Source organism: Castanea sativa, chromosome 1 (genome assembly GCF_040712315.1).
Source record: "Castanea sativa cultivar Marrone di Chiusa Pesio chromosome 1, ASM4071231v1".
Taxonomy (NCBI): domain Eukaryota; kingdom Viridiplantae; phylum Streptophyta; class Magnoliopsida; order Fagales; family Fagaceae; genus Castanea; species Castanea sativa.
In genome coordinates, this window is record NC_134013.1 from 90,680,434 (window position 1) to 90,705,613 (window position 25,180).

Here is a 25,180-nt window from a genome sequence, read left to right on the forward strand (position 1 = left end):
ATAATGTGCCCCAAGGGGCATGCCCAAATATCTCATAGGCAGTGTGCCCACCTTGCAGCAAAGGATACAAGCCAAACCATTCAAATTTCCAACATCACCAACAGGAACAATCTCACTCTTGCCTACATTAGCTTTCAAGCCTGTAATAGCTTCAAAGAAGATCAGCACCATCTGCAAGTATAATAACTGTTCCCTAGAAGTATCACAAAACAAAATAGTATCATCATCAAAAAGAAGGTGAGAGATATGTATACCATCATTTTTTAGAAACATGAACCTAGAAAGTTGAATTTAGACCATTGCAACCAGATAGTTTAAGGGTCCGCCTAAAACCCAAACCAAGAAAAGTTGGTATGATTATAATTTATCACTTATAATTTTAAACAACAAAATTAAACCCTTGACAAAGGTAGAGTCAAGGGCAAGAGGAAGTCTAGAAATAAAATAATCCAGAAATTTAAAATGCACAGCTTTTAAGTTGCAACTCACAAGAACAAGAGATACTGAGATTACAAGTGTTACTGCTAAGATAACTCTTGGTTGAAAAGCTTAATAGAGCAGCTTGGATATTTGGATATCTAAAAATTATAGTGCAACATTTTTTTTTTTTTATATAAGTAAAACAAAATCATAGTAATAGAGATGTATGTCTCATGGCCAGTCCCAAGAGGTAAAGGCAGCAGTGCTGCTCCACAAGGCAATGGAATATGAGACCAGGGACGGAGCCAGAGTTTTGAGTTAAGGGGGACGGTTTTATTGTTGGCTGTGTGCAGTGGTTTCAACCTTTGACTCTGCTACACCTTTGTTGCTGAGTTTTTTTTTTTTTTTTGGTAAGAACAAAATTATTTTTGTTTAGAATTTTTTAAATGACAAGGTTGTTTATTTTAAATAGAATTGGTTAATTGAGCTTAATTTTTTTTTAAAGTTTTACTATTGGTAATTTTTGTTGTTGAGCTATTTTTTGGGGCTTGTATATTTTGTTTTAGATTTTAGATCTATAATTTTTTTTTTATAGTCACTAAAATGAGGAAAATACTAGTGCTAAATTTTTTTTTATAAATTATTTGATGTAATAAGTGGTTACTAGCAAGTGAAAAAATGATGAGAGTGGTGGGTCCATATGCGAACTAGTAAAAGTTTGCTACCAAAACTGTTTATAAAAATGTTGTAAAAAAGTTTGTGAGTATAATATTACTCTTAAAAGAATCAATAATATTGTTTAAGGGAAAAAAAAAAGTAATTTTATAGAATAAAATTGCTAAAATTAATATACACACATATATATATAATAATTTTTTTTTTAAATGGGGGGGGGCATTGCCCCCCTAGTCCAAAGCTAGCAACGTCCCTGTATGAGACCACTCACCGATGGGGGAACTCCCACAAAGAAGGAAGAGGACCATCAATGTCAAAGAGCATTTATATGTGAAAGCTATAAAACCAGCCAAGCCACCACAAAATGCCCATATTGAAAAGCTTTTCCATTTGATAATTAATGGTACTGAATGATTGCCTCTATTATTTAACTTTCTTCAATATCCTCAAAAATAAAATTCTACCATCTACAATGATAGACAGTGATCAAAGCATCCGATAATTTTAAACTACACAGATCTTAGTCCCAAGCTTAATAGAGTAGCCTGGTTGCATAAAGGAATTATGGGAGGTTTTGAGTTCTTAAGGAAAGCAAGTAAAAGTTGAAGTCGCTGAATTGTTTTTAGCATGCAAGCATTATAATAGTTTTTTTTTTTTGAAAATAGATTGTAACTTTCATTCAATCAGAAACCAGAAAAGCAAGAACAACAGAGAAGAGCAACAAGGCTCAAAGTTACAGAGACTAAGGGGGCTCTGGGAAGAGAAGAGAGTGAGGCAATGGGGGAGTAGTTCCTTTCCAGACTTGAGCAATGACAACTGATTTTGCTAGCTGGGCAAGCTCATGAGCTGCTCTGTTGTGTTCCTGTTTCAGGTGTTGGAGATTCCAGGTGCAGAAGAGGAGCAGGGAGCTACGAATTCCGCAGAGAATATAGCTGAGTGGACCACCAGAGACATATGCATTCATAGATTGCACCGTTGTAAGGGAGTTCGATTCAAAGATGGCTCGGGCAATGTTCATCTCATGAGCCAACATAACACCACATTCCAAGGCAAGAGCTTCAACAGCTTCAGGGGAGTAGTGGCCAGGCAGAGGTTTACTTATTGCTGCTGTAACCTGTCCGCTTGAGTCGCGGATAATTGCTCCAATACATGAATTAGCACCATCGGGACTGGCAGCACCATCAACATTAACCTTGTGGAACCTAGGTGGGGGAGAAGACCAATGAGAGGCATGGCAGCCTGGCTGGATGCTAATAGGAGATAGAGCGCCCTTGTAGTCCTTAACAAGCCTCATGGTTGAGTCCCATATCTGACTATGGGGAAGGGAAAAAGATTCATGCACAACCTGATTTCGATTATACCAAATATACCAAGCAATGACAAAGAGCCATTCAAAGTTTTTTTGAGAACCATTTCTGATTACTTCAAAGGCCACCTCAATAATATCCAATGCCTGACCATCCAAGATAACAGGTTTGCCAATCCAAGAACTCCATACCAGCTTAGGAATGTCGCAAGTAAAGAGGGCATGCATGATGTTTTCAGAACAATGGTCGCATAACGGACACCTACCTTCAGTATTGACCCCCGTAACCTTAAGGTTCTGCATTGTAGGAAGAGCATTCAAGCAAGCCCGCCAAGCAAAGATTCTAATTTTTTCAAGAAGTTGGAGATGCCACACCTTCTTCCATAATAGAGTCCGAGGGTCCCTAGCTGAACATTCCCCTTCATTGTTTGTCTCAACTAGTGGAGGGCTACATAATAAGCACTCCTAACTGTGAATTCCCCTCTCTTGTTCCCCAACCATATAAGCTTGCCATCCGGGAGAGAATAACTAAGGGGAATGTTAAGAATAGTGTCAGCTTCAAAAGGGAGGAAGGTGTCCTTGACCAGGCCTACTTTCCAACGCTTTGTATCATGATCAATAAGAGCGGAGACCATGGGGAAATCGTCAATGCAACGGGGTGGGCTGATTGCCTTGTAAGTAGTGGGAGTCGGTAGCCATTTGTCCTCCCAAATGTGGATAGTTTTACCATTTCCAACTCGCCATCTTGTGCCCTTCCTAATTACTTCAAGGCTACTATGGATACTCCGCCAAGCATACGAAGGATTGCAGCCCAAATTAGCACTAAAAACGTCTAAGGATGGAAAATATCTTGCCTTGTATATTCTTGAGATCAACGAATCTGGCCTAGTGAGGAGTCTCCATGCTTACTTAGCTAGCATGGCCAAGTTGAAAGCATGGAGGTTTCGGAAGCCCATACCCCCATGGCTTTTGGACTTGCACATTTTTTTCCACGCAACCCAAGCAATTTTTTTCTCTTGGTGCCGTTGTCCCCACCAAAAATTACGCGTCATGCTTTCAAGGTCGTCACATAGTCCTTTTGGAAGGAGAAAATAACTCATAGTGTATGTGGGCACAGCTTGTGCAACGGCCTTGATAAGAATTTCTTTACCACCCATTGAAAGCATTGATTCCTTTCATCTGAATAATTTCCTGCCCACTTTCTCCTTTGTTTCCGCAAAAACCTCATTTTTAGACTTTCCAATGATGGATGGGAGACCAAGGTACTTGGAGTGCCTAGAATCTTGCATTGGGCCGAGAATGTCAAAAACTATATCCTTAGTTTCCTGGGTTGCATTAAGGCTGAAAAACATGGAAGACTTGTCTGTGTTAATTTTTGGCCTGATGCAACTTCGTAAATAACAAGGATATCAGTGAGCTTGTGGCATTCTTGGCTAGTTGCACGGCAAAAAAGCAGGCTATCGTCGGAGAAAAACAAATGGCTCACTTGAGGACACCCCCGGCTGATGGAAATGCCATTTAGCTCCCTATTTCGAACAACCCGATTAATGAGAGAGGAGAGGCCTTCGGCACAGAGAATAAACAGGTAAGGGGAAATAGGGTCCCCCTGCCTTAGGCCTTTTGTGGGGCTGATGCAGCCGTAAGCCTTGCCATTAATGAGAACAGAGTACGAGACCGTGGTAATACAGTGCATGATTAGGCTGATCCACCGCTCATGAAACCCAAGCTTTTCCATTACCGCTTCAATGAAACCCCACTCAACACGATCAAAAGCTTTGCTCATGTCCAATTTTATAGCCATAAAACTCTCCTTCCCCTCCTGCTTGTTATTGAGATAATGCATTATAATAGGTTATATTTGAAAAGACCATGTGTTACATTCCTGCCATAAGTCTCTCATTAAAATTTGCTAATACACAAATTGGTTGTTACACAAACTAAACACGTGTAAATGCCGAGAGGAAGTATGTGTGTTTAGCCAACTTGATGCACTTTTTTTTTCTGGGTGTCTCTGTAGCTCTTTGTATCCATGCAAAACCTTAAGAGAAGCTCCAAGAAAGTAGTCAAATACCACTTGACATCTCCTAGGTCCTAGTGGGAGTACTAGATTGGTGTCCATCCAAGGTCCATAACTATTGATGCACATTAAACATGTGCATATTACATGGTAGCTAGATGTTGGCCATCCAAACATTTACAAAAGACCAAGAATCTAAATGGATAGACCAAAATTGGGTTATTACCCCCAAATTTAAGAAAGAAGCGACAAAATGTAAGAAAAAAAAAAGGTGGGGTTTTAAAAAATTGTTCATAAAAGTTAAAAAAATGGGTACTACCTTAAGGCATGAGGAAAAAAAAAAGTCAAAACTAACTTAATATGAAGATTTTTTGCATCGAATTGTCAAAATATTTATCATATAATGTATAATTTGTTATGATTAAAACTGCATTATTAATGTTATGAAAAGTTTTTAAACTTGTATTTGAACCAGAATTTAAAGGGGTGTTTGGTACACAATTTCAAACAACAATTTTCAGTTTTTAAATAACATTACACGTATTTCTATACACTTTTTCACCTATTACACATATTTCTACACACTTTTTCACCCACACATATTTTTACATATGTTTTCAAATAACAAAACACATGTTTTTAGGTGCATGTACCAAACACTCCCTAACTATTTTTTTTTTATTGTTCTAAAATTTCTATAATTCTAATAAAACACTTTTCAATAATACTAAAATTAATTTTAAAATTTTTAACAATTTGTCTATTTCAAACTAAAAAGGAAAAAAAAAAAAATTAAGTGAAGCGAGCAGTGCACTAGCACACTTTACACACTATAGAGGTGGCATTGTCGGCCATTGTTGCTTCACAGGCACCCTTTTGAAAAGTGGCGCTCTTCACTTTCATTTCAAAACCCCTCTTTTCAAAACACACACACGCACACAGAGCCTAAAATCCCTTGGAATCTGCGATTGTGAGAGAGAGAGAGAGAGAGAGCGAAGACGACGATGATAGTTCGGACTCCGCCACCGAAGAGGCCGCGATCAGAAACGATGCCTCCAGAGAGCCCATCGGCGGCCGGGTCGGACCGTCGTATGGTCATCTACGAGGACTCTCCTTTGGCGGCGCCGCTCCACGAGTCGCCGCAACAGCAGCACTCCGATCATCTCCTCTGCACCTACCAATGCCGCCAAATGGTACGGGTTCCACATTTTGCTTTTTCTTCGCTGAAATTTGGACCGAATTTTTTGAAGCGTTTTTTTTTGCTATGTTTGTTTTTAGGTTAAATCGGAGTTTCTAGATGCTTTAAGCAGTGCAGAGAAGCAAGTCTGTGATTACCAATCCAGATTCGAGACAATGAATGAGAATTTCAGCAAAGTTGGTGAGTTAAGAAGAAAATTGGTTTCCACTTGTGTTTGCTTTTTTACATTATTGATTTTGAATTTGCATTTCAATGGATTAAGATTTTGCTGTATATGCTTTCACAGTTCAAGATTATTGGAACTGTGATGGATTTTTGTTAGAATGGAGGAGATAGCTAAGCTCATTTACACAAATTTACTTATAAAAGGAAAGGGAATCAATAAAATCTACAACTGTTTGTGCCTAGGGTTAGGGACCACTGAAACAACGATATCGAATACTCTCAAATTTCAACTGTATAAGTGATAGCTCGGGATAAGATCTCCTCCCATTTAAATCCTTCAATTCCCTTCAATTGGCATTTATTCGATTTTGTGTGGTTTGCATGGGTTTTTTAAGACTGTTGAATTTTTTAAATGCTGCGTGTTGTACATCTCAATTAAAATTAGAGGAACTTTTAGGATTTAAACGGGGGATCTCTTTCTCCCGAAAGCTCCAATTGTTGATGATGCGATTATTCCTCTCCCTCCATATACTCCGGTTTAAGCAAATAGGGTTGCATTCCAAATTAAATACATGATTATGCGTTCGATATTTATTTATGTAGTTTTGTAGAGTTCCTTGTGATTGAAACTCCTTATTTATTTCAATTATAGTTAGTAATCATGTAATGCTCAAGAGACAAGTGATCTCAAAAAGCACCCTTGAAAGAAATCAAAAAAACGAATTAGAGGAGATCATTGATGGTGGTTTTGTACAAAACTCCTTTGTGTTCATTTGGGTGGAAGTATTGGAAAAGAAAGACTTGGATTTCAGTTTTTAAGTTTAAAAATGGCTTTAACAAAATACAAAAAGTACCCTAAAGAAGCCATCCGCATGAAGTGAGCCACCTTAAAAGGAGCCCTTTTTTTTTTTTTTGATAGGTAAAAATATATGCATTCAAGAACACTACCTTATGCAAAAGACATAAGGCAGAGAGATAAGTACACATGGAAGAGAAAGAGAAAAAAGAGAAAAGAGGAAAATAAACTAAGTACACAGGAGAGAACTAAGAAACATAGGGAGAGAATCACTAGAGGTGAGTCCCCAAGCCCTAGACCAATCAAACAAAGTGCCACTAAGAGAGGCCAAAAGCTGGTCATTTGAGCTTTCCATGTCCTCGAACGTCCTCCTATTGCGTTCCTTCCAGAGACACCACATCAAGCATAAAGGAGCTAAATTCCAAATGCTAGACGAATGCTTTCCAGGCCAATTCCACCAACTGAATAGAGTATCCGCAATCGATCTAGGCAAGACCCAAGAAAACCCAAAAGATCTAAAAACCAAACTCCACAGTCGAGAAGCCTTTCCACAATGTAATAAAATTTCATTAAAGAAGCTTAGAAGGCGCCACCCAAGTACATAGGATGTGTACAACATGCACGCAAAATTAAACACTAAAAGTACATTGATCAAGCAAGTCATGCCAAGCAGCAAAAAAAAACAAACCTGAAGCATTTATCCACTATATTGCCTGCCATGAAATGGTTAAACCAACACTCCCTCTTAATGCCTCATAAAACAAGGTGACACTGAAACACCTGTTTGTTTCCGCTTAGCCTTAACCTCCAAAACACCTTGTCCTCCATTTCCATATTAATCTGTGGGAATAGAAAACTTTGAAGAAAATTGTAAAAGACTCAATTTTCCAGTCCTTATAGAAATATAGGATTCCAATGCACTTGAGTCTTCACCATTTGTCAACTCTAAATACTTGTGCACTATAAGCTGCAACCATAGGCATTTCTTGCAGCATTTGTTGTCCACTGTCCCCAAACCTCCCCATACATTATGCCAATAACTGTCCCCCTAACATGGTTTCTTTCATTCCTAAGCCTCCACAGCCACTTACCTAATAAATCCTAATCAAGAGTACCTAGCTTTCTCACTCCCAATCCCCATTCTTGATTGGAGAACACACTGTATTCCAATCCATGAGATGAGCACTTGATTTCATCTCCTATTCCACCCCATGGGATATCTTGCTGCAACTACTCTAACTAATCTGTTCACCACGTATGTGTTGATGGTAAACAATGATAAAAAGTATGTTGGTAAACTTGACAAACATCATCAAACATTATCTATATATATATATATATATAAGTGAATGGTATGGCCTCGTGTTTCTCTAGAGAGATTTTTATTTTAAAGATATCCAATTTTGAAAATCTGTGAGGTGGTGTACACTTTAGAAAAGAAAAAGAAGAGGAAAGAATTGCTTTAAGTTTATATCCCCTAATTCAGTTTTTGATCCTTACAGAAGCTGAGAGGAAGAAATTTCTAGATCAATTCTTATATGCAGAACAAGAACTTGCTGCTGCAAAAGGGCGTGAACAGGCACTACAAGAGCAGCTTTTGAAAGAGGTGAATGATTATCAGGAGCGATTTAGAAAACAAATACAATCACAAAGCGATCTTGAGGTATGCTTATCACTTTTCTTAATGTAATTTCTGTGGGATGGATTGATGAATCTACTTTTTTTTTATAGGTAATAAATATATATATATTTAGGAACACTAACTTATGCAGAAAAACATAAGGCAGAGATAAAAATACAAAGGGAAGAGAGAGAGTAAAAAGAATGAAAGTTCTGGTCCACCCAATGAAAATTTAACCACGTCAATTGTTTGTTTCATTAATTCCATGCCCCAAATATTCCTTTGAATGATTCCATTCTCTCATGTGTTCTTTAATGTTCTTATTGGTGGTGCTATCTCTGCAACTCTGTTTATATTTTGGTGTGATCTACCTTCATGAGGAAACTCCTTAGCATGAAAACCAACAATATTGTGGGGGAAGATTCATTATACTTGAAGGAATAACGTTTGGAAGATATCCAATTTCATTATGCTTTTGTGATGCATAATATGAGTACCACCTGTCATTTAATCATACAAGGCTTCTCTCCTGTTTGCCATGTGTGAATTAACTCTTTTCTATATTACGATATGAAAAAAACAAGACTGTGTTGATAAGTTCAGGGCCAAATTGAAGTTATGACAATGTCCCCTTATTGGTGATGCACTAACTTTTAGTTTTTTGAATACAATGTCCCAGAAAAGAGCCTTTTGTTTGTTGAACTGCTTTTATGTTTATCAATGATTTGGTTGTTAGAGGCTTAGAGTCCCTTCTTAAACCGGAGGCAAAACCAAGAAAGGCCCAAGTTGTTAGGGCTTTTAGCAGCTTTTTAAGCAGAAACCTTGCAACACATGTAATAATGGGCTTTTCTCTGCTTTTGTATAGCAGCTGGGGAATTTAAGGCAGAAGCAATTTAATTGTTGCTTCCAAAAGCTTTAATAATTATATATAAAAAAGAACTCATATTCTGAGAAGTTGTGCTCTGCAGCACCCATTGCTTCGCCTAGCAGCATGGTGCTTGTATTGCTCTTCCAGAATCCCTATTTTCACAGTTTAAGCAGTCATACCAAACTAGCCCTAAGAAAAACCCTTTATGGGGCATTTATCAAAGAGAATTTATTTATTTCCAGTGTAACAAACCCTTCATGGATTGAAGGAAATTTTTTATTTATTGTACAAGTGTTAACTTAAGATCTCTCTCTCTTTGCCCTCCCCCCTCTCCCTCTTTAGTAATTGGTGGTTGATTTTTATCATGTGTTGCATCTCTGTGAATTTTTTTGATTTTGTGATCTTTAGTTGTTGAAATATTTGATGAAGTGATTTATTTATATCTGGTATGTGAAATGATAAGGTCTTCCCTCAATTTTGGATCTTAGGTAAAGCTCCACAATGAAATGAATCTTCGCATGAAAGCCGAGTCTTCAGTAGCTTCAGCTGAAGAGAAAACAAGTGTTTTAGAGCGAAAACTAAACCATATTTCTGAAAGCATTGAGAGGGAGAAAAAGCGTCTCCATAATGAGATTGAACAGCTGAAAAGAGAATCAAAGCTTTCTGTATCTAGAATAAGTGCGGATGTGAGTAGAAATAAGTTTTCATCCAATTTTCAGGGACTGTGTATGAATATCTATTATTGTTTAACTTGCCTAATTCTCTTGTTTGAAGCTGGAAAGAATGGAATGCAGAGCTAAAAATGCTGAGAAAGAATCTGACCTACTGAAAGAGCAGCTGGACAATCTTAAGAAGCAACTTACTGAGGTTTGTAGCTCTTATTCATTTGTTTGTTCTTGGATTTTACATACAAATTGTATGTCCAACTATATATTTCTTGTGCTGACTACGTCATATCCCCTAATGATGTCAAAACTCAAAAATCTTAGTCTTTCGTTCTGATTACCTTTGTGTTGTGGATTGCCTTTGCCCTTTCGATGCCTTCTGGTTAAAGTCACATAACTGTTCTGCTTGGTGCTTATATTGAATGGGTGCTTGTATCGGACTCACAATTAATATAAAGACATCTGCATTACAAGTGTTTAGACTTATTATTTCTAAATGGAGAGAGAGGAATTTTCGGACTTTTTAGAATGTAGAGCATTCTATGCAAGAGATTAAGAATAGTTTTTGAGATTTTTTTTTTGAATTTTGTACTTTGATTGGGGGTGGGGTGTCATGTAACTCCATTGTTGATTTTTTTGGATCACATGAGTGTTTGTTAGTAGACTCTTTAAGAATGCAAGCAATCCTTTCTTTCAAAAAATATTCATCTTACTTGGTAAAAAAAACTCTCTAGACTTATTGATTATTGATACCATGACTAGATCAATTTTTTTTAACTGCCTTATCACATTTATTTTTCCAGTGCTTGCACCAGAAGAATGAAGTGGAGCAGAAATTATCAAGTTTCACACTTCAAGAAGACTCTTCTACAGATAGTAATATTTTGGTTAAACATCTTCAAGAAGAGCTAAGAAACTATGTAAGTTTGGTTGCTCATGCTTGCTGTTTATATCTAACCCTCTTGGTCTTTCATTTTATAATGAGTATTCCTTGTAGGGTCACCAGCCATAAAAAAATTGGTCCTTGTGATGATTTGCCTCATTCAAGTACTTGTATATACAGTCATATAAAAAATAAGTCTCTTGTTGTTATCTACTATTTAAATTTGACATGATTTCATTGATGTAAGAAGGGCATTATCTGTAATGTAGTTTGTGAAGGGTACTTTTCGTGCATTTGGCCAGCAGTTGACTGTTGAGTTGGTCTCTTGTAACTAGTGTTTTAAGTATTGTTCTTACAATATCTTGGTGTCAGTGTCAAAATTGTTGTCGATAGTGATTATATACTTTTTTGCTGTTGGAAAATATTCAAGAAGGCCTAATCATCCATATAAAGTTATGCTGTTACTTGGACTATACACATCTTAAATACATCACAAGGTGACGTTGCAAGCATTCTTGGTATCAAGTGATAACCAAGAAATAAAAACCATGTATGAAGTTCTGCATAGTATTTCAAGTCATAATCCAATTGTCATAGTATTCTTCTACAACCAAGTCTTAGTCCTAAATTTTTGGGGTTGGCTATGTATCCTAAATAGATTAGTCAGGGTTAGTTACATATATTCTTTTCTTTCGTTCTAATTTTTGAAGTCATACTCTCTATTACTTCCTTAATCAACATATTTACATGTATTCTTTTCTTCCGTTCTATTATATTTGAAGTCATTTTCTTTGTCACTTCCTTAATCAACATATCATTTTTCACCACTTTTATTAATGTTATTTTTGGTATTCCTCTACCTTTTTTCGTTCCCTCAACACTAATCAACTTCTTGTTCCTCACGGGTGCATTAATCACTCTCATGTAAACGTGACCAAACTTTTTAAGTGACCCTCACTCATCTTTTCATGAATAGGGGGCTCCCCCCATCTTTAACATTCTCATTTTAGCCACACTTGTTTAATAGATATGTTGCTTCTTTCCAAACGAATATTCAATAGAATAGAGCATAATAGATCGTATAGCAATCTTATAAAATTTTCCTTTAACTTAAGTATTCTATGTGCACACAATACTTCTTATGCACTTCCTCATTTTAGCAATCATGCTTTTATGTTACGATTCACATCCTCTTCAATCTCTCTTGGTATCTCTTGACCATCAAGTCTTATACCCCCTCCATCTTTGTTTCTACTTGCACTCAACTTACATTCCATGGACTTTGTTTTAGTCCTACTTAAACGAAAACCTATTGATTCTAAAGCATCTTGCCAAATTTCTAACTTGACGACTAGTCTCATCCATAAAACTATATCATTTGCAAAAAGCATACACCAAGAGACTTACTCTTGAATCGCTCATTGATTTAGTGAGTTCAACCATTACTAGTGTAAAGAGATATGGACTTACTGTTGATAACCTATAGTGATAGGATATTCATATATGGTGTTCCATATGTTCTCACACTAGTTATAACTCCACTTGTTATTACACTAGTATATTGCTTGTAATATTAAATATTGATGGTCTGTTAGCCATAGGTAATATGGGGGTTCAGTTGCTTTGATATTGAAACAAATACATGCTTTTAACGTAGCTCACTTAATTCATATTTACACACACACACACACACACATTTGATGAGTTATGTTCGATGCCCTTCTTATTGTTACTTAGCTAGCTAAAATTGAGATTGTGATTTTCCTCATGGGCTATTACATGCATTATTTTTTACTTATATAAAACGCCTTTTACTATTTTATCAGCTCTTTTTTCTTATAGGTATTGGTTTATTTGTGTTGTCTTTTTATTAGGAGGCTGAAGTGAGAGAAGCGAGAAAGTTGAGGTCATCTCATGAAAATATTGAGTTATTGAAGGAAAAATTATTGGAGGAAAAGGGTCGCAGAGAGAGGGCAGAGGCAGAGTTACCTAAATTGCAAGAATTCCAGATGAGTATGAAGAAGCTGGAGGATGAATTGTCATCTTGGAAGTTGATGATTAGTGAAATTCCTGGGGTGTCATGTTCTGAGGATATACCTGTTAAATTTGCAGCTTTACAAAAGTAAGTGAGTACATTTATATCACTACTTTTGGCTTTATAACTATGAGATCACTTCTTCACGGTCAGAGGAAATAGAAGCAAAAACACAAACATTATTTTATTTTCTAAGTTTGGGGTATTGGGATGGGGTTAACTCCTATAGCCTTTGTGCTATTAAAACAACTTTTGGCAATTGAAAATGAACAGTTGCTACAATATCAAAGTTCATTGGCTCTTTGCATAGTCCATTGTGTAATTACTCTTCGGCTAGGATTTGAATCAATTGAGACAAAAACATTGAATGTTTTGTATTCATGTTGTAAACCTATCAAGTTTCAAGCCTTAGCAGCTGCACCTTTTTTTTTTTTTTTTTTTTTTCTGAATTAAAAGAAAGCCACTTATATATATATAGACACCTATCAAATTTTTTTTTTTTAATGTTTTAAATTGAAATTTCTTTCTTTAAATATTTGTAAAACTAATTTTTGTATGCACATGTGCATTATACATGGCTTACAAGTAGTTCACCACTGGCATGTGATTATTTTACAAACTGAAAATCAGGATTAGAAACTGGATTTGGACCCTTATTTTATGGTTAACTATTTTTTGGGTTTGGGGCCTTGAGTGCTTTGCTCTTCTGTTGCTTTTGCTTTTGGTTCTAGTTGTGCCTAAGTTATTACCAAGGATTTTCATTTTACTGATGTCTAATTTAGCTCCTGTCCATACAGGTATCCAATCTAGCTCTTAGAGTTTATTAAAGTTTTTATTTTGAATAAAGTGGTTCCTTTGTTGTCTTTTTTATTTTAATTTTCCGAGTTGCCTATACACCCTGTGGCAGTAATGCTGCACTGATTTTTGTTATTATACTTTCTGGTACAGTAAATACAGTCATGTAGATGATTGAAGACAGAGAATGTGAATTTATCCTTTTAGTGTCCTCACTTCTCGCATGTGTGTGTGTGTGAGCACAGTGCTGGTTTTTTTTCCCTTAATGAAGCTAGTACATATTTTTGATCTCTACTAATTTTGAGAAAGCATGTATTCTTGTTTTTTGTTGTTGAGATATTCAATTTGATGCAGAGAGGTGATTGATAGCACTATGAAGGTAGGAGATGCAAGTGCCCGCTTGAAACAATTGGAGGTAGCTCTTGATGCTGCTCTAAGTGAAAAACAAAATGTGGAAACTGAGGCTGCATTGGTCAAAGAGAAGGCAGCAGTATCAAAATCAGAGGTTAAGCGGATTGAATTGATGGTAAGTGTTTGATTAGGTAATTTTATGCTTATATCATAGGACCATAAAGAGGATGCAAGGTTAAAAACTAGGGGAAATGGTGTTTTGTACCAATCCTCCTGCCTGATTCTTACAGTACTCATTTGAGTTGCGTTCAGGTGCTAGAAGGCATATGTGTATTCATTCAAGACTCAAGAGTCAACTATAAACAAGAAAAAGGATGGTAAATATCATAGTAATAAAAAATAATAGAACAAGTGTATATAAACTGGTTAAAGTTGTAGATAAGGAGATGGTGATAATAAAGGTAGAATGTCCAAGGCTCTTGAACTTCTGAACTGTTTTTTGGCCAAAGAGATTGGCAATACATATTTCTTCATTACAAGATTTACGGTTTAGTTTTCAACCTTCATAGTTATGGTTGACCTTGCAATACACTCAGCCTGAAGTTGACTGCTTCTACTTGCTACACTTGCAAACACACCAAACACTCTGACATGCATGTGCAGACACAAAGTGGCATCATCTTAACCCTTTAACTGCTTTTAAAGCTGTCAACCTGGCAAGCTCCAGAAGTAACTTTTTGCACATGGACAGCCATTCTTCATTGAACTATTGGCTAGAAAGCGTGTTTTGGTTAATTGGTGTTGCATTTGAGAATAAGATGGTGAGTGGGTAACTTTTTTGTTGCTGCCTTGGTCAATACCTTTGGACATTGGGTGGTTTGTGTAATCCCTGTTTGGAGTGACATGGGTTTTGCCATGGTCGGTTCTATTGGTGCTTCTACCTGGCGTTGTAGATTTGCAGTAAGACTACTCAGCAAGTTTGGAGGCCTGCACCTTCGGGTTTTTTTTTGAACATCCAGCAGTTGAAGGAACAGAGTATCTGATGCAGTACCATTAAGAAAGTTCAGCACTATACTAGGTTTCTTGATGAATTCTTGAATAAGGAGTGATGTTTAAGAATTTAGGTTAGAAAAAGCTTGCAGGTTGGAAGCAGTTATATTTGTCAAAAGGAGGTAGACTTACTTTATTGAAGAGTACTTTATCAAGTCTCCCTACTTATTATTTATCTTTGTTCACTATTCCACAACATGTGGCGGACAAATTAGAGAAAATTCAGAGGAATTTCCTTTGGGGGAGATCTAATGATGTCTTTAAATTCTCACTTGTTGCTTGGGAGAAAGTTGTGTGGCTAGTGGAGTCTGGTGGCTTGGGGATCCGGAAAATTGGGCTGTTTAACCAAGCTTTGCTTGGCAAGTGGCACTGGCGATTTGGGAATGAGGTCACACGTTTATGGAGGCAGGTTATAGCTTCCAAATATGGGAAGGCCGGTGGGGGATGGTGTACTAGAGTTGTTAGAGGGACACATGAATGTGGTATGTGGAAGAACATTAGGAAGGGGGCTGAGAGTTTCTTTGGTCATGTGTTGTATGCGGTGTGTGAGGGTTTTCGTATCAGATTCGGGCATGACCCTTGGAGTAGCCTTACTGCCTTGAAAGATTTATATCCGGCACTGTTTGCTATTGCTGTGAACAAGGAAGCTATGATTTTTGAAATGGTTGATTATGCTCCGGATGGGGGTGGTAGAAGCTGGAACTTATGTTTCCGTTGTGCATTTCCGTCGTGCATTTCAAGACTGGGAGACTGAGATCTTTTATGATTTCTTTGCGTATATCTCCTCCAAGTTACCTAGGGGGGGGGGGTGATGATACCATGATATGTCAATTGAATCATAATGGTGTTTTTGATGTGTTCTCTTTCTATACTTCATTGCTAGCAGCCCCGTTGGTGTCTTTTCCTTGGAAGAGCATTTGGTGTGTTAAGGTACCTAAAATGGTGGCTTTCTTCTTATGGACAACTGTAAGGGGTGGGCTTCTTACTATAGACAACCTTGTTAAGAAGTTACCTCTCGTGAATTGGTTCTGCCTTTGTCGATGTGAAGAGTAATCTGTGGATCATTTATTGATCCATTGTAAGTATGCTTATACCTTGTGGGGTGAAGTCTTTCATTTGTTTGGGGTTCAGTGGGTGATGCCGAAGAATGTTATTTCTCTTCTTATAGCATGGTGGAATTGGTTGGGGAGTCACACTTCAAAAGTGTGGAATATGGTTCTAGCATGTCTTATGTGGTTAATTTGGAAGGAGCGCAATGCCCGTACTTTTGAGAAAACTAAGAGACTTGTAGACTGTGTAAAGTCTTTGCTACTTAGGACTTTGTTTGAGTGGTTCCAGATTTGGGGGTTTAAGCATTGTCATTCTTTGTTTGACTTTCTTAATTCTGTTAGTCTTTCTTTTTGATTGGTTTGTATTCTTTTCAATGCAATGAGTTTACTATCGTAAATTCATTGTGCTTTTATTATTAATAAAGCTGTTATAACCTATAAAAAGAAGAAGAGAATGAATGTTGATGGCTGTTTGGGGCTGAAACAGGGGATAAACAGAAAATGACATAAATAAAACACTAAGCAATCACTCCTAGGTCTTCCTAAGCATCACACCTAGGGTTTCTTGGCATCACACCTCGGAAAAGTTTGCATCACACAAACAAAGCGTAAAATAAGCTGCTGAATTTTTTTAATCAAAATATTTTGAAATAACATGACTACAAAAGAGCCTTTATATAGAGGCTATAGTTATCATTTTCCTAGTAGGACTTGGATTCTAAATAACCTATTCCTAGAATGAATAGAAATACTAATAATAATTAAATAAAAGACTTAATAATACGTAAACATAAAATAAGACTCCTGGGTCTTTTGTATGGCCAAGGAGAGCTCTTTCCAGATTTCTAGAAATTACCAAATTGCTCTTCTTCTAATAGAACTTAATTAAAACTGATCCAGCAGCAACTAAACAATAAAATAAGACTAAGCAAGGTCCCACGAGAGCGTCCCATCATCCGAAACATCCCAAATTAAGGCTTTAGCATTAGAACCAGTTTTCGCCTCTTATAGGTCTTCAAAGTGGGCTGCCACTTATGTTCCCCATCAGTATCCTATCAACCTTGCAGCTGCTTTTGTGTGCTATTTATATATGGGAATGGCTGGTTCTATTTGTTGTAGATATTATTTTTGTCTTTGCTTAAAAGTTTTGACTTTGTCTTTCTTTTTTCTATGATGGCCATTGTAAACTCGTGTGTACTTGTGTTGCGCCCCAAAGGTAAAGGAGATGCTTTTGGCATGTAAAAATATCAATCTAATGGACGCCTCTTCTGTTCTGTTGCCTAATATTGTTCTTGGAAATACTGGTTATTCTACCAGGATAATTACAGCTGTGATTTTCCTGTTCCTGTATGGCACTGTACGTGACATGCTTATTTCTTTGAGATGAATATTGACTGGGAATTGCACTCATGTTGTGAATTCTGCTTTATGAGCATTGCTGTGAATGGATGTATCTATATGTAATCTTGGGTTGCTGTAGCCATAATGTCTCATCTGTTCATTTATTTCAATAATTTGAATACTAAAATATTGATTGTGTTTTAGCTTTCTATGGTTACCGAAGAAAGAGATAAATTAAGAAATCTTCTCAATGAATTCAAGAGGATGAAGAATGATGAAGCAGGGGATGAAGTAGTCAGTGGGACTCTTGTTCAGGTTTTAATATTTTTACTCATGTATCTCTTCTCTCTTTTTATTTATTTATTTTTATTTTTTTATATTTTATTCACACGATCTCTCATAATGATTTTTGTCTGTGACTTGTGTTTCCAGGAGCTTGAATCATCTCTTGCCAAGAAAGAATTCTGTATTAAAGAAATGGAGAGTAGTTTACATGTACAAAAGGAAGTCAATACTCGTCAATATGAGGAGATAAAGTTGCTCAACGAGAAGTTGAATAATGAGGCAAGGAAAATAAAGTCATTGGAGAGGGAGGGTGATCGGCTTCGTTCAGAGATTGCTCTATTGGAGTCAAAGGTAGGTGCCAAGGATATTCTGAGTATTTCTGACATTGTAGTTATTCATCAGTTTCTCTGTTGTTAATACATCTGCAGTGAAGAACTAGATTTAAGGCTTGAATCATTCCTTAAAAGACCTTGCTAGTTAGGACTTTGTTTGAGTGATCTCGAATTTGGGGTTTCACGCAATGTATTTCCATTTTTGATTTCCTACAATCTTTTATTTCTTCTCTTTGATTTGTTTGTAATTGTTTCAAGTACAGTTTGTTCACCATCGTGAACATGGTGTACTTTTATTCAATATAAATTTCTATTACCTATCCAAAAAAAAATATTCCTTAAAAGACCTACGATATAAGCTTTCCTATCAATTCTTTGTTCATGCAATGCATGGTTGGTAAATAACAAGTGAGTTGCGGAGTAAACATTATGTTTTTTTTTTTATTGGCAATTCAAGGGAGATTTTTGCTAAAAATATGTTAAAAAGTATTGCAATTCAACAGAGATTGGTCATGCCTGGCCTTGTACGTGATTGAAGGTTTTGGCTCAGCTTCTTACCTTTAATCTGTTCAGCTTATTAGTTGCCTCCCTAATGATGGCAACATTAAGTAGGGGCTCCACTGCAAGTCTGTTTTTAATTTTGCTTAATGGAGTAGTTTGCATATACACCTTTAGGAGCTGGAAAATATCATTTCCTGCTTATCTTTCATAAGATGACTCTGGATTCTAGCTCAGTAGTCAACTTTTTTAATTGCTTTTTCATCCACAGTTGGGCCATGGTGATTATTCTGCTGCAAATACAAAAGTTCTGCGAATGGTGAATACCCTTGCGGTTGATAATGATGCAAAACAAACTATAGAGGCATTGCGGACTGAGTTACAGAAGACAAAGGAGAAGTTACAAGCTGTTGAAGAATTGAAGAGTCAGTCAGGTATAAAGGCATTGTTCCTTGAATTAACTATTGGTTTGCCACTTCTGTTTGTACTTTCTTCCCTTTATAGGCCCTTGTTGCTATGAATTTTCTTTGCAAGGTAACTTTTGTTTGTTATTGTTGTCTCATTTTAATTTTTGGTTAATATTTCTAACATTGGAAATTATATTTGTATGATTAGTCTAATGGTGTAAAACATCCACATTTGTGGATTTTTACTGAATTTAGGTATGGATGAGAACAGAAAGCCACCAAGTTGGTGAAATTAGTTCTCATATCATGTTGTCTGTGGTCTAACAATGAAAACTTGTTCTCTCCCCCCCCCCCCCCCCCCCCCAAAAAAAAAGAGTAATAATAAATCTCCTCTATCCTTAGCCACATAGTATCTATCCCAATTTCCGACCCAAAAGAGTATGAAATTCATTTACTGAGATTGTTCAAGCACTTTGAGATCTTGAAAATGCATTTGCCATTTGGCACAAGAGGTGGAGCTTGCTGCTATACGTTATCTTGTTGCTTCTAATCTTTGTAGAAACACAACTTGAATGATGTAGGAATCTTGGATGTTTAATAAGTAATAGTTTGTGGGACCCAAAAGTCCAAAAGACCTCTTGGGGTGAGGTGAAGGAGAACCAAGTCTTGACTAAGTCCCTAGGCGTAGGGGAAGGTCCCTGCGCATTATATGGAGGCCTTGTACTCTAATTGGTATGAGACCTTTTAAAACCATGAGGGGCAATCCAAAGGGGACAATATCATGCCAATAGTGTGTTAGGGCGTGACAAATGGTATTAGATAGGACCTAATGGGATGTTGGATAGGTCCCACATTAGAGCTGAGTGGTGCCAAAAATTTAGCAATTTGGCATCACAAAAAGCTACTATATCTAGTTTATCACCTCACTTTGTAAAACACCCAACATCAGTGGTTTTATTTTAGCATTCAGTACATTAAAATAATATAAACAATACAATAAAATAATATATCCACTACAATCAACAACTACTGCCACCACCACCAACATAATAACATAATATATCTTTTAATAAAATATTGTTTTTTTTTTAGCATCTGAGCTATAGTGCACACACAAAGATAGCTGTGCACTGTAGCTCAACAGCAAAAAAATTTGGCTTTCCCTCCATTGATGCAGGAGTGTTTTGTTATATTTGGTTGGTAAATTTAGCATTTTAGCAATTTGCCTTCACCAATAATAATGCCCTTAGGATGTGTGGCCCTTAAGGGGGGTGGATTGTGGAGACCTGAAAGTCCAAAAGACCTTTTAAGTGGGGTGAGGCATAGGAGAATCAAGTCTTGACTAAATCTCACATTGCCTTGGTAGGGGAGGCCCTGCACCTTATATGGAGGCCTTGGACTCTAATTGGTATAATGTCTTTTAAAACCATGAGAGGCAACCCAAAGCGGACAATACCATACAAATGATGAGTTAGGGCTTGACATGATTGGCTACTTTAATAATGTCACAATTATTGACAAGTCTCAACCTTTTTCCTTACACCATTACACAATGAGTTCATTTCTTTTATTTGTTACATCCTTTAATTATTCAGGTGATGCTGGGACACTGGTGGATTCCTACATATCTGGGAAGATAACGCAGTTAAAAGAACAAATTGCGACACTTGAAAAACGTGAAGAGAGGTAAGTCCTTGATGGAAATATTTTGGTACTTGTTGCAGTGTGATTAATATTTAATTATGTAACTTTTTTAAATTGAAGCATTTGAACTTGCCAATGGAACAGATACAAGACTGTTTTTGCGGACAGAATTTCAGTGTTTAGGAGAGCATGTTGTGAACTTTTTGGTTTCAAGGTATATTGTATATTTCTCCTTCTGCTTTGTATTTTCTTATGACAGTTATGACATTGCCTTCAATTGCATGTTGTAATAGGCTGTTACCATGAGTGTAAGTTGTGACTTGGGATTGGTTAGCCTAAAAATGAAACCAACTGGATTATCTTTGGGATGGGGAACAAGATCCTCTCCATTTCACTTGAAATGGAATGAGATCATATCATGGTTAAGATTTTATTTCCTCTTCATATTTAATTTTCTTAACTTTTCTTGTCCTCCCCACATTCTATTAATTACATTTCGAAACTGAGAGGACTTGTGAATAATTTCTGCCCTGTCTGCCATGCCCCTCCACCTTTGTTTGACAAGGTTTTCTTCCTTTTGGAGGTCTCCTCTTTGTTCAAGCTCTTTGATATTTTGAAAATTTTGCCATTCGTTACCTAATATATATATATATGTGTGTGTGTATAAATCCTTCTTCTGTTGAAGCAAAGAAAGCCACATGAGGTGGGAGCTATCCATTGTAAGTTCTTGTCACCTCCCTTTTTCAAAGCTTCATAGTAAGGGTGAGTTTGGTTTAGCTTTTTGAAACTGGGCTTTTTGAAAAAGTGGGGGTTTCAAAAAGTGCGGTATGAAACTGGACTTTTTTTTAAAAGCTGAGTGTTTGACTAGCATTTATAAAAGTGGCAGTTTGAGTTGTAAATTACCAAAAAGGACAATGTATATATAATGGAGTTTATTTCATACTTAAAACAACTACTTAATAATACTTTAAAAAAATTACTTAATAATAATAATAATAATAATAATAATAATAATTTATTGTTAACTAAAATTTGTTGTACAAATATTTTAAAGATAGCATTTCTCTAATATAATTTTTTTTTCATAAGCTTACTTAAAAAAAAAAAAAAAAAAATTTGTTCAAGCCCGTGCCCCTCACCACGCATATGACCAACACAAAACCTTTTTTTTTTTTCCTTTTTTTCTCAGCCACATCTTCTTCACCTTTTGTCTTCTTTATTTCTCCCTTATCTCTATTTTCCTCCACACACTTCTTCACATTTTGTCTTCTTTCAAGTTTCAACACCTCTCTCTCTCTAACTCTGTTTCACATCCTCTAAAATATTACTTAATCAAAGGGGAGAGAGTGAGAACTGAGAAAGATCAAAATGAAAAATAAAGAGATCTCGGCAAACCCAAAGAAAATGCCGCTAGGTGAAAGGTCAGGGGACAAGGAATCCCGCATCTGCGGCGTAGAGACAGAGTTCAATGATGACGTGCCTCTACTCTTGTCTCACAATCTCTCTTCCGCTAGCTTCGACTTCATTGTCGCTACTTTGGTTCGTATAATCGCCAATAGAGACGGAGTTCAAACTATTATTGCAAGGGATTGATTTTTTTTTTTCCTTAGCTAATTTGGGAATTTGTTATAGATTTTTTGTGTGTTTGGATTTGGAAATTTGTTATTGAATTGAACCTGGGCTAGACGCTATTTTTTTGTGGTCTTTGTAGCAATTAATTTATCAAAGGGTTTTGGGGCTGCAAATGACGATCTGCCTTGATTTATCAAAGGGTAAAATTGGGTTTTCAATAAAATGTGAAGGGCAATTTGGTAACTGAACACAGAGTCCGACGGTAATATTTATGAACGCGCGTGGGCTTTTGGAAAAGACTCTGAAGAGCTGCTTTTTGAGTACACGCATTCCCCTTCACATTTCAAAAGCTGCGTTTGAAACTTCACCGAACGCTTATATTATTTTTTTGGTTTCAAAAAGTGCTTTTTGCCAGAGGAAAGTGCAAAGAAATGGGCACTATGTATTTTTTTTTCTTTCTAAAACCTTGGTTTTTTGAAAGGGACCATACCATCCTATCCTATTCTCCCAGGTGTACCTTTGCAGCATTGAATTTATACAAGAAAGATTCCACGGATTCCCAACTCCCAATCTTAGCCTGAAGAAAAGAAGGATTGCACTGTATGCTCCCAGTAGAAGCATCCGTAATATACTATTATTAGCCACTGTTGCCTCTCTATTTCTTGCTATCAGAAAAAACTCCAGGTACCTGTGCTTGAAGCTGTCATCCAATCACACCGCTCCACCCCAAAACAAATATAATTTGCAAAACCATCCAACCATGGCAAACATGCTTCTTCCATAAACTCATCTTGTTAGGACCCCTCCTGATTTCTGTGCATCATCCATGCCTAGAATTACCATATTTAGTTTCTATGACTCTCCTTGATAGGGATTCTATCTCCACCACGTGCTGTTACATCCATTAGCCAAGTAAAGCTTGGTTAAAAACATTTGCATTAGCCTTTTATTGGAAGATTAAAGGACTATTTATGTATTCATTCACCTGAAGCAATTTTGGTAACTTGTTTATTTACCTTTATATCATCCTGACTGCTCCTTTCTTCATTTTTCTTTTTCGAAATTTTTTATCAGAGGGAAGAATTGATACATGGTCTTGATGTATGTGCTCAAGCACTATGAAACTCAGTTGTATATAGCTTATATTTGTAATGTGTAGTGGCAAACGTAACTTTTGTCTTCATTCCCTTATTTTTGTTTGAAGTTCCCATTATTGAAAGGGTTAAGACTCTTGCCTGTCCATATTGACAAATACTAATCCTCCCGCAAGTTATTCTTTAGATTTTATCTATGCAACAGTTAGACCACTACTCCAAGTATATTGTTATGTGCTCTATTCATGTCATGTACCCACTTAAGTAGGATACAAATAGTTATCTTTCTACTGATATTTTGAAGGTTTTAGATGATCTGTGATAACATTTTTGGCAGATTGTAATGGATGAACATCAGCGGTCCAATGGAATACCAGTTACACGTTTTACTCTCCAATCTATTTATGCGCAAAGTGATGATGAGAAGCTTGAATTTGAATACGAATCAGGGAATACAACCATTTTGGTAAGATGATGTCTTCTGGGCATATTGGGGGTGTCTGGTGTCATTTGTCCACAAGATAACCATAGGTCCACAGGTTTCTTAGCCCTATGGTAAAATTATCATCATCTTAGAATTGATGCCATGGATTACGCCCATACAAAATAGGAAAGTCCCACAGAAAATACAATTTTTTGGTAGAATTTGAATGATTTAAAAAAGAAAAAGAAAAAAGTAATAAGCTTTATTGAAAAAGAAAAATCACCACCTAGTACATAGGATGTGCAGTTGAATGTCATTTGTGTAGCATTTAAATGTGGCAATTGTGCGTTCCATAACATTTCAACTGAAGATGTTTCTTGTAATTTATTTTTCCATTTCTTGAAGTTTCTTCTAGGAAATAATGTGGGCCTTTAAATGTCGAAGGAAAGCAACAGTGCAATCACATTTTGGGGGGGGGGGGGGAATCTAAAAGTTTCGTATTGATAATATCTAAAGAAACTTGAAACTAATTTTATCTTTTGTTCTTATAACAGGCAAATGATTACACCTCTCAGCCTGAGATATCCCGTCAGGTACTGAGCATTATTTTCCTACAATTCTTATTTATTAATATGCTTTCCACACTGGTTGCGAATACTTGAGCCTTCATTTGTTGTGGTGGGCAATCAATTCAATTGTGATAATTGGGAAAAAAAACAATATATGATGCCTCTTCAATTAGTTACCAAAAATATTGCATTAGACCCTAAATTCTGTTTTCATTTCCAAGGGTCTTCTTTTTCATCAAGGGGATTAAGAAATGTTGGTATTTCATTATCCCTACTTTGGGTTCTCTCAAATCCCAATCAGAGCATAAGTTTTAGGAACCATTATGTTGGGTAATGTTGTGTATTATTAATTGAGTTTTCTTTAGTCTTCCAAATTATTCACATCTATTATTTTTTATTTAAAATTTTTCGTTTGTCTTATTTTTTCATGTGGCTGTCCAAACGTTTTTTTGAGTGCAACTCATTTAGAGCCTGCCTTTCTGCAGGTTGAGATATTTATTCGGAAGATGAATTCGATCCCAGCTTTCACTGCCAACTTGACAGTAGAGTCTTTCAACAGGCGAACCTTATCTTAAAATTAATGAACTTATACAGCCCAAAATATATCTGGAACCTGCACTTCCCTTGCAGATGAATGAATCTGTATACGCTGCAATTTCAACATGTATTTGTTAGTCGAGGCCTTGAGGGTCTTGTGATGGAACAATTGATCATGGTTTTGCTTCATCTGCTAGGGTTTTTATGAATATTGGATGTCTATTGACTTCCTGGTATAGAGTTTGGTGAGAATTTACCCAGCAGTTGATGAAATGTAAATAATTCACAAGTGGACTTGTAACTTTCCAATTGTTATCATTAAAGTGAGTGCTCTTTTGTGTCAAATCAAAATTTAGGTGTATAATGGTTCCTTATTAATGGTGCTGTACACGGTGGAGTTGGTCGGAAAAGAGGGGATTATAGAGTGTGGACCACTTCTGGATCTTGTGCTTGTTGGATTCATGTAATCCTACTGTTTTACATTTTGCAGCGAAAGTTACTCCAAAGTCAAAAGTGGCATAGATGTTAAAGTGAACTACAATTTCTAACCTTATGCTATCGATTCTGTTTTGTGATGTTAAAA

The 25,180-nt window shown here is 36.5% G+C and overlaps 1 protein-coding gene across 1 annotated transcript; it reads left to right on the plus strand.

Annotated features, from left to right (window-relative positions):
- The first annotated feature begins 5,282 nt into the window (after positions 1 to 5,282).
- On the plus strand, positions 5,283 to 24,942 carry LOC142620332 (mitotic spindle checkpoint protein MAD1). The gene is made up of 16 exons (XM_075793719.1): positions 5,283 to 5,611; positions 5,697 to 5,796; positions 8,080 to 8,240; positions 9,555 to 9,752; positions 9,841 to 9,933; positions 10,535 to 10,651; positions 12,489 to 12,736; positions 13,799 to 13,970; positions 17,440 to 17,550; positions 17,668 to 17,871; positions 18,622 to 18,784; positions 20,353 to 20,443; positions 20,546 to 20,615; positions 23,405 to 23,533; positions 24,046 to 24,084; positions 24,546 to 24,942. Exons 1-16 carry the CDS (start codon positions 5,423 to 5,425, stop codon positions 24,633 to 24,635), a joined length of 2,175 nt encoding a protein of 724 aa, XP_075649834.1. The 5' UTR covers positions 5,283 to 5,422; the 3' UTR covers positions 24,636 to 24,942.
- The last annotated feature ends 238 nt before the right edge of the window (positions 24,943 to 25,180 follow it).